At 40.3% G+C, this 10,248-nt stretch overlaps 2 protein-coding genes across 2 annotated transcripts; one reads left to right on the top strand and one right to left on the bottom strand.

The window, feature by feature from the left end:
- The first annotated feature begins 1,470 nt into the window (after nt 1-1,470).
- Nucleotides 1,471-4,986, top strand: LOC122760684 (thymidylate kinase-like). Its single transcript, XM_044015823.1, has 5 exons — nt 1,471-1,674; nt 1,789-1,897; nt 4,163-4,253; nt 4,328-4,525; nt 4,875-4,986. Exons 1-5 carry the CDS (start codon nt 1,545-1,547, stop codon nt 4,983-4,985), a joined length of 639 nt encoding a protein of 212 aa, XP_043871758.1. The 5' UTR covers nt 1,471-1,544; the 3' UTR covers nt 4,986.
- A 593-nt stretch (nt 4,987-5,579) lies between these two features.
- Nucleotides 5,580-9,787, bottom strand: LOC122760681 (cysteine protease ATG4B-like; the record flags this gene model as incomplete). The annotated part of the gene is made up of 9 exons (XM_044015820.1): nt 5,580-6,274; nt 6,380-6,473; nt 6,546-6,602; nt 6,754-6,899; nt 6,989-7,067; nt 7,801-7,997; nt 8,932-9,011; nt 9,498-9,570; nt 9,667-9,787. Coding segments are annotated over 9 exons (921 nt in total), but the record flags the coding sequence as incomplete, so codon positions are not given.
- Between the last annotated feature and the right edge of the window lie 461 nt (nt 9,788-10,248).

Below are 10,248 nucleotides of genomic sequence, written 5' to 3'. Positions count from 1 at the left end.
AAGTCGAATTTACAAGAATAAAGTCCTACATTTACAAGAATAAAGTCGTAAATTTACAAGAATAAAGTCCTAAATTTACAAGAATAAAGTCGCATATTTATAAAGTAAATTTACAAGAATAAAGTCGATATTTACAAGAATAGAGTCGCATTTTACAAGAATAAAGTCGTAAATTTACAAGAATAAAGTCCTACATTTACAAGAATAAAGTCGTAAATTTACAAGAATAAAGTCCTATATTTACGAGAATAAAGTCGTAAATTTACAAAAATAAAGTCCTACATTTACAAGAATAAAGTCTTAAATTTAGAAGAATAGAGTCGTACATTTACAAGAATAAAGTCCTACATTTACAAGAATAAAGTCTTAAATTTAGAAGAATAGAGTCGCATTTACAAGAATAAAGTCCTAAATTTAAAGTTACTAGAATAAAGTCGAATTTAAGTAAATTTACAAGAATAAAAGAATTTACAAGAATAAAGTCCTAAATTTAGATTAAAGTCAATTTACAAGATAAAGTCCTAAATTTACAAGAATAAAGTCGTGAATTTACAAGAATAAAGTATTTACAAGAATAAAGTCAATTATTTTAAGAATAAAGTCAGAATTTACAAGAATAAAGTACAAGAATAAGTCGTACATTTACAAGAATAAAGTCCAAAGTACAAGAATAAAGAATTTACAAGAATAAAACATTTATAAAATTTACAAGAATAAATATTTAAGAATAAAGAAAAATTTAGAATAAAGTCGTAAATTTACAAGAATAAAGTCGTACATTTACAAGAATAAAGTAAATTTACAAGTCGTACGAATTTACAAGAATAAAGTCGTACATTTACGAGAATAAAGTCGTAAATTTACAAGAATAAAGTCGTACATTTACAAGAATAAAGTCGTAAATTTACAAGAATAAAGTCCTAAATTTAGGAGAATAAAGTCCTAATATTCTAACCTGTTGTTTTAGAAGAGGAGAGTTGTTAAAATGAGTGCTGTGTTTTCACAAACAAGGAGATACTTTTGTCACATTGTCATAAGTATCAGAAAAGTAAATCGCTGCGTTTGTGGAGGAGAAAATAGCTGGAACGACTGAGTCGAGGTCCGGCGAGCACAGCGTCTCCGACCCCAACACCTTGTAGTACAGTATGTGGATTCATGTGATAAACTCCTCTTCTAAAACAACACGTTAGAATATGACGACTTTATTCTCGTAGATTTACGACTTATGCACATATAGGTTGTTTTGTAGTATGTATATCTGTATATAGAGATATAAATAGAATTATTTCTATTATTATTGTTATTATTATCATTATTTTCACTTGTTGGATTAACGTTTCGATCCACACTCCACACCAGACGGTGGCGGTAATGGACCAAATCGTTGTTTGCCAACCGTCATAAAATCTCAGAAAAGAATAGCGGAAGCGGAAGTGCGTCGCTATCCTTCCGTGTTGTGTTTTTTTTCAGTAAAAGGCGGGTAAGTGTTTCCTGTTGTTGTTGTTGTTGTTGTTGTTGTTGTTTTCACACACAAACACGCTGTAATGGCGGCGAAGAGAGGAGCGCTCATTGTCCTGGAGGGAGTGGACAGAGCCGGGAAAACCACGCAGTGTAAGAAGCTGGTTCAGGCGCTGCAGCAGAGCGGCCGACCCGCGGAGATGATGCGCTTCCCCGGTAAAGACGTGACGTCCTTTGTCGCTTTGTCTACTTAAACGTAATATTGTAGAATTATACGGTTATATACGGTGTACGGTTGATTTAACGAGTTGTGACGTAACTGTGCTGCAGACAGGACCACGACTATCGGTCAGCTGATCAGCGCTTACCTGGAGAAGAAGAGTGAGCTGGAGGACCACACGGTTCACCTGCTCTTCTCTGCAAACCGCTGGGAGCTCGTGTAAGTTATGACACTATCAGAAACCACGAAAGTATAGACAGTAAGTTATGACACAATTAAAAACCATGAAAGTATAGACAGTAAGTTATGACACAATCAAAAACCATGAAAGTATAGACAGTAAGTTATGACACAATTAAAAACCATGAAAGTATAGACAGAGTTTGACACAATTAAAACCATGAAAGTATAGACAGTAAGTTATGACACAATCAAAACCATGAACGTGATAGACAGTAAGTTGTGACACAATGAAAACCATGAAAGTATAGACAGTAAGTTATGACACAATGAAAACCATGAAAGTATAGACAGTAAGTTATGACATTATCAGAAACACCAAAGTATACAGTAAGTTATGACACAATGAAAACCACGAAGTATAGACAGTAAGTTATGACACAACAACCATGAAAGTAAAAAGTTGTGACACAATGAAAACCATGAAAGTATAGACAGTAAGTTATGACACAATGAAAACCATGAAAGTATAGACAGTAAGTTATGACACAATGAAAACCATGAAAGTATCGACAGTAAGTTATGACACAATGAAAAACCATGAAAGTATAGACAGTAAGTTATTACACAATCAAAAACCAAAGTATAGACAGTAATGACACAATGAAAAACCATGAAAGTATAGACAGTAAGTTATGACACAATGAAAAACCATGAAAGTATAGACAGTAAGTTATGACACAATCAAAAACCATGAAAGTATCGACAGTAGTTCCGATGACTGACTTCACACACTCGCGTCATGCGACACTAGCAACGTAAACAAGCGTTGTGACATGAAGCCAGCTTGTGTTGAACTCCTTAGACGTGTGCAGTGGATCAGTGGTTTAGACCGGTACCCTGAGTGCGAAAGACATCATGGTCGCAAGTTCGACTCCACCCCTGGCTGATTGTCCATTGTAAGTCGCTTTTGATAAACGCGTCTGCTAAATGACACGTAATGTAATGTGTGCTGCATTCCATTTACATTGGAAGTCGGAGCTGGGAGTGATGACTGTGTCACTGAGAGTCATCGTTAGCAATGAATAACAATGTTAAAGTGTTAAACCGTGTCTACAGTTTAAACTCAAACTGTACTGTGTGTAAAAAGGATTTACAGGGAAACACAAGTAACTCTCTGACATCTTTCACTGCTTTATCCTCCACATGAGGGTCGTGGGTGACGCTGTGCCAGTCTCAGCTGACATGACTCAACTAAGATGCTTTACATTTTGAAATGACCGACATCTGATCCAACATTTTTGACCTCCTCCTAAGTCAGTATGGAGACGGTCATTATGGAATTTCCCATGTCAGTGAGTTGTTATGGTGCTAGAAACATACTTGAATAGCAGAATATCATCAAAATAGTTCTAGGTAGAGGACGCCTTGTCGAGTGTGGCACGTTCATGTGTGTGTATCGCTGAACAGCGACATCTGCTGGATTTCATAAATCATTGCAGGCAACCTGCATACATTTTTACATTTATCCTCGTTCAGCCTCATTTCTCACGTTTCACTTGTTTTTACTAGTGTTTATGTCACTGCAGAGAGAAAATCAAAGGTGTGTTTAATTACATTCATGATGGTTGAGTACCCTAACACATAATCCACAGAGAACACTGGCAACATGGCTGCCAAGAGGGACACCAGAAAAAATGATTTTAGTCACTTTAATGATTCACCTAAATCTAAAACATCTGCCAGCATTTATTTGTGATATCTTAATACATTTGTCACAGCACTCTCCTAACTGGAAACCACATTTTGCAAATCATTTCCTGTCCCAGACCAAAGTCCACAGAGAAAATCGCTGTGTTCGTAGCTCACGGTACATAGCTTTTCAGTTTGAATGATTGCTTTGTTACGTTACGTGGAGCAAAGAAACCACAAAAGATTCACATTTAAGGAGCTGAAAAATGAGAAAGATTGTTTTAATTTAAAAAAAAAAAAAAACCCAAAACCCACTCAAAACAGTGGACAATTAATTTTATAAATTATTAAAAACCAAAGCCACAAGACACATTTGAACTTTCTGATGGAGACAGAATTGACTCGTCTCAATTGTCTCCTGGGCTTGATATAGCTCAACCAAATTATAGATTAAAAATGACCTCCCCAGATAAATCTAAAACAGGCCACGTTGTTTGGGCTCTCATGCTGCTCACCCACACTGAACACAGTCCATGTTCCTGCAAATGAATTGACCATATGTGTTATATTTTGCTCACACTGACTGCATATTCAAATTCTTCTGACCCACAGACCTGTGATGAAGAAGAAGCTGGAGCAGGGCGTCACTCTGGTCGTGGATAGATACGCCTTCTCTGGAGTTGCTTTCACCAGTGCCAAGCCGGTGAGTCTCATCCGTTCAGACTGTATCAATACATGAGCTAAAACAAAGAGCTAGACGCGTCCCGTCTTCTCCAGGGTTTCTCTCTGGACTGGTGCATGAAACCTGACGTAGGACTGCCGGAGCCCGACCTGGTGATGTTTCTACAGCTCAGTCCCACTGAGGCTGCGCTCAGAGGCCAGTTCGGAGAAGAGCGATACGAGACCAGTGTTTTCCAAAGAGCGGTGCAACAGAAATTTGAACATCTGATGAAGGATCCTTCAGTTAACTGGCAGGTAGGAGATCCATGTCTTCTTCAACACGACAGCTGATTTTGAAATGTGGCACTCGTGTCAATGGTTGCTGCATCATTTGTGTTAACTTCCACAGGTAGCACAAGTAAACCTGCAAGCGCTCAGCTGAGGCCAAAGCGAACACGGTACTCGGTATACCAGTAAACACTTCACTAAGCACAGACTGTATCGCGTGTATATAAAAAGCAGGAACAGCAGTTATTTTCTTCCCAACCGTCGGCCAATGAATTTAACCGATGAACGGATGCAAATGTTGCAAAATATGTGAAGTTAGTCAAAAGGTGAACTCACTGACAGCAGCTTTAAATAAAACCACATGTTTCTGTTGTAGGTAATTGATGCTTCTCAGAGCATTGAAGACGTGCACAAAGACATCACCTCCCACAGCCTGAATGCAGTCAACACGGCCCAGAACCTGCCACTGGGAGAGCTATGGAAGTGAACTGCGGGGTTTGACCAGCAGCCTCGGCACAGCAGCAATAGCTACGATGTGAACCTATTGGGCAATTGCAGCCTTACATTCTGTTTTGTCCACTAAAAAATGCTTGTTTTCACCAACATATGACACGTTGTGTTTGTAAGAGTTTGACTTTACTCACTCTGAATCGACTTTACTCACTGCTTCCCTCTTCCTGCAACAGCTCAAATCTATGACAAGATAGAGTGAACATAAAGTGGACATAGAGTGGACATAGAGTGGACATAGAGTGAACATAAAGGATAATGTTGCTGCTGCTGCTGCTGCTGCTTAATCACTTGAATGCGTCATTACTTGACTGAAAGCAGAAGGTCTTTTTGCTGCGAAAAATAAGAAAAATAGGCAATTTTCAAAGATCTGGTTGGGCTTTTACCAAAAACATGCAGATCTGGGGATGAGGCAAACTGGACTCTAAATTGCCTGTAGATGTGAATGTTAGAGCGGATGGTTGGTTGTATCCACGTCCCTGTAGGCTGTACCCCGCCTTTGGCCCCATGTCAGATGGGATCATCAACCTTCATGTGGTTTATGAGGATAAAGCGGCAGAAGATGAGTGAGTGAGTGAGTGGTTGGGATTTTATTTTTTTCGATTTTTAATCCTCTTACATGTCTATATATTGTGTAGATTAAATAAATAATCTTTAAATGAACAAGTGTATATGTTCAAACTTGGCATGGAATAATTAACACAAGTTGTGTGAAGGCTCGACTTATTTTGGTTTCATTACAGGCTGTTACAGTCATTAGTGACAAATCGCGGAAGCCATGGGCGTCATGATCCATCATGTTCTATACAACATAAAACTGTTATGGCAATATTTTTACTTATGGAGTCTGGGAAAGGCACCATAATCAGCCCAGAATAAACATTTGAAGTGTTAAGACTCATAATGCAAACACATATATGTAAAGATGTGCATACAGATTTTATCCTGAGCTCCTGCTACGTCAGGACGGTGTCGACGTTGGATACAGAGAGTAATCGGGAAGTTGATCAGAGAACAACGCTGTGTGACACACACACACACACACTGACTATGCCGCTGGAGCTGGAGCTGGACAAGCTGAAGAGGACTCCAGAGATTGTTCTCCCCCTCCGGCTTTTCCTTCTGATACAGAGAAGAGACAGAGAATCTCTCGCCTACTGTCGTCAACAGTAAATCATTGTTCGCTTTTTCCTCACAGGGAAAGAATCTCAAACTCTTCGTCTTCCGAGTCAAAGAATCGCTCCAACCGGTCCGAGTCTGAGAAGTCTGTGAAGACAGGGTGAACGAAACCCATCAAACTTCAGGGTTTTTAAGTATTTAACGACATCATTTTGTGTAAATGTGTAAAATGAAAACGTGCAGAATATTTACCAGGAGTAAGGTTTAGGGTGTCGATGCTGACCATGTGAGATGGCTGACTGTCTACCAGTTCAAACATGGGGAGACCCCCTTTTTTGCAGGACAGCTGGAGGAAGAGGACATGTGATTTATGCTTTATTCAAGCAAACAGAAGAGCAGTGTTCACACACAGACATACCCTTCTTATGCGCATACACCAGTCGTCAAACTCGTCCTCTGTTTTGCAGAAGAAACCCTGGCCACACACCAGAAGACACAATCAGCTGTCTCACATCCATCATCATCATCATCATCATCATCATCATCATCATCATCTACAGTGGGCTTTTACTGTGAGAGACAAAAGCTCTGCAATAAAAAAAAAAAGGTCTCCCTGCTGTTCCTACCGCTGCGATGGACGGGTCCAGCTCACAGATGTGCATGCGACATGGTGGATGCTGACAGTGGTACGTGTCGTCGGGGACCTGACCGTCGTCACACGGCTCCACTGCGAGCTGTGTGGTGTGTGGGTCCAAGTAGATGAGTTCCTCTCCTGATGAAGAACACGAGCAGAGAACAGTACAGTGGGAGATGGATGAGGTCAAAGTGAACGCATCACATAGAGCAGGTTCACAGACGTACCCACGTAACCGATGAAGTAATGGGCACTGTTGGGTTTCCCTCCGATCACACCCAGAGACTGTGGCAGCATGAAGCATTGCTGTGAAAAGAGACAAACCAAACAAGAAACACACTTTTAATCTGACCTATATAAAAGCTTGTAAACGCTTTTTTAAGCAGAACTATGCAGGACTTTAATCTAATCTGAATGAACAGCTTCACAGTCATTGTGATGGTTAAATGGCTTGTTGTGGGGAGATTGGGGGCTGTCTCCACTCCTGCTAAAAACAGTGATGATGATGAAAACAGTGATGCAACAAGACTTCAGAATCAGGAGGTCTCACAAGAAACATTATATTGCTTCATGGCACCAGCTATAAGATCAAGGCAGCGATAGTGTCATTTCAGACAGAAGGAGGTGAGGAAGAGGTAATGACTTTCTGACCAAGCGAGGGGCCCCACGCAAGTGTTTCTTCTTCTTATTTTGAAAAGCACAGAAGCATGAAAAACCACACAGACATGGACCCACAGCTTGTGTTCACTGGCTTTGTTGAAAAGAAATACACATGACACACATCCATTGTAAGTCACTTTGGATAAAAGCGTCTGCTAAATGACATGTAATGTAATGTAATGTCATGTAACATGACCAGGAGGCGGAGCGTCAGTGGTGAGTTTTTACGACAGTGAGGATAAAATGGTGGACGATGGATGTTTACGGCGATGTTCTGAATGCAGGGGTACGTGCATTTCAAAAGGACACCAAGTGTGTGTGTGTGTGTGTGTGTGTGTGAAGAACAATTATGTAGGTATGAAAGTATGAACATTCACACCTTGAGTGTTTCGATGTATGCCTCATTGATGTCACTCAGGCCCAGCCTGAGGGGGATGAGCAGGACCAGAGGTCTCCACAGAGCCGTCTCCTCCTCAGCCAGAGCACACGCTCCCTCCAGGCAGCCATTCAGTTCTGAGACTCCCGCTGCTTCTGCACAGGCTCCTGCAGCGTCCAGCCACGGCATACAGAGGCGTTCTGCAGTCACACAGACGACAACACTGTCCATTCTGCTTAACAACAACATAGGTCAGGCTGCAGGTTGTCATTATGTTACACAAAATACACTGAACCACATCAGTAAGAAGTTATGCAGTTAAACCATAGACTGTATCTATTTATAAATGCAAGAGTACAACTGTCCAACGTGTTGCTTGACAGGCTTCAAACGTTTGGATAGTAAATACCAGTCAGTTCATTGAACATTGAATGGGTACTGCATATATAAAATAGTATATAACAGTATAATAAAAATGGACGAGGAAGTAGCCACCAGGGGGCGACTCCAATGATTGCAAAATGGACGTTTCACATTTGAATGTAAGTCTATGGGAAAATGAAATGAATTCTCACATGATTTATTACTAATCTTAACATTTTCCTAATGAGTTATGGTCTCAACTAGTTTTAGCATTCAATAGGATGTGATGTCATATTTCTTAAATGATGTTACCATGTAAAAAAAACAACCCAGAGAGTACAGAACATATGAGTGGACACCAGTGTGATTGACAGCTCATACTGTCCACTATGTGACTGTATGTTTAGAAAACTGCTAAAACCACAGGACCAGCAAATCATGAGGCTTCAAAATGGACGTCTGTATTGCAATCAGAAGACTACGTCCACTTTTTGTATACGGTCACATAAGCTGCTTTCAGGGGGCATTTTCCTGTGATGTTCCAGATGTGAGAGCACAATTGTCTGAAATAGCTGCTCCAGACATCCACTGGAACGTCTTCTGCTGGCTCCCTAATTCAAATTTCAGATAATGTCCGAGTGAGCCCACGTGAGAACACGACAGAATAAGTTATGGATAGAACTACGGAACAGTATCCTGCTGCTGTAAACACAATCGACTCACTGTGTTGATCGTGCGAAATGTGACATACGACAGCAAATTACAACTCACTGATCTCCTCGATGACCACAGTGTTGTCCATTGCCACGTGTACAACTAATCTGCTCCATGTATCAAACACTGCCAGCTTCCTAGGAGCAACACAACACAATGACACATTTAAAAGACACTTACATGGATGCCAGCAGCGACACCAGCACAAGCAGATTTTAGTCAGGTAACAAAAGGTACTGATGCTTTGTCTCACTATTTAATGGAATGAAAGCTTTACAAATGGCTCACTCGACTGCACCAAAGTCCACAGGAAAAACCCCCAATGATTTTAACTCATAGGGACAGACTCTGCTGGTTGTCCAATTAGGAAGAAATAGATTTTAATCAGTGAGCCTTGAGTGAAGTGGCTAAATTGTGTTTCTCCTGGTGTCCCTGTTGGCAGCCATGTTTTCACTGTGACATCCCATCTGTGGATTTAAATGAAGCTAAAACAAGATCTTTGAAGAACATTTCTCATTATTTCTCTCTAATACTTGCAAACAGATGCATGGCAGAAGTTGATGAAAAAAAGTTGAATTTTTCACTCCAAAAATACTTAAATCTTAGTACTTCGTAGTACTTACTTTAGAACCTGAGCCACTGTGTTTGGTCCATACCACTGACCTATGGGCTTTCCCTCTCCAACTCCCATTTGAGCTGCAGAGTTCAGAGAGGACAAACAAGCACTCAGCCAAGAGTTTCAGCGCAGAGCGAGTGAGCTCTGAACAGAACTGAAAGGCTGACTGTCATTACCGATTTGATGGATGGAATAATAGCTGTCTTTTTTGTCAATGAAGGCGTTGAGAATACTGATGTAGTCTTCTCTTTGTTTCTGGTCTGTGGCCCATCTCCAGTCTGAGAACAAAAAGTACAGTCATGAAAAAAACAAGCTCTGTTTTCATACTGTCCGATTACTGCGGAGGAGCAGTTAGTGACATCACCACAGGAGTCACACGACTGATGCTTGCACTAATATTTCACCACAGAAAAGTCAGTCAGTCTACCTTAAAATGCCCCTAAAAAATAAAATACCAGATTAGGAGGACCTGCGTTTGTTTTACTGCTGTCAGCTTCTTCTTTGGCCAGTTACAGTAACTTCCATTCACATTACTCTTGCTCCTGTGATAAGCACGACTGTGAAGGGTCATGATGTAGTAACAAAGTGACAAACCAGCCCTTTAAATGTAGAAGAGCGTACCTAGAATTAGCTGTGAGCTGCAGCTGCTTTAATTAACTGATAAATGAATGCCTAATTATTGCTGCCTTGCACTTTGTTCCTTATCTGTAATATTTAAATTTCACTGAAACTTCACAGTAATAGACTATAGAATGCCA

This window comes from Solea senegalensis, unplaced genomic scaffold (genome assembly GCF_019176455.1).
Source record: "Solea senegalensis isolate Sse05_10M unplaced genomic scaffold, IFAPA_SoseM_1 scf7180000013932, whole genome shotgun sequence".
NCBI classification, from domain to species: Eukaryota; Metazoa; Chordata; class Actinopteri; order Pleuronectiformes; family Soleidae; genus Solea; species Solea senegalensis.
This window is presented reverse-complemented; position numbering and strand designations above follow the sequence as displayed.

What these genes read in the sequence shown, in the direction of transcription:
- LOC122760684 (XM_044015823.1), top strand. Translation starts at nt 1,545, where the DNA reads ATGGCGGCGAAGAGAGGAGCGCTCATTGTCCTGGAGGGAGTGGACAGA. An exon ending in GGAGATGATGCGCTTCCCCG is followed by an intron (nt 1,675 to 1,788) that starts GTAAAGACGTGA and finishes ACTGTGCTGCAG; the next exon opens with ACAGGACCACGACTATCGGT. An exon ending in ATCCTTCAGTTAACTGGCAG is followed by an intron (nt 4,526 to 4,874) that starts GTAGGAGATCCA and finishes TTTCTGTTGTAG; the next exon opens with GTAATTGATGCTTCTCAGAG.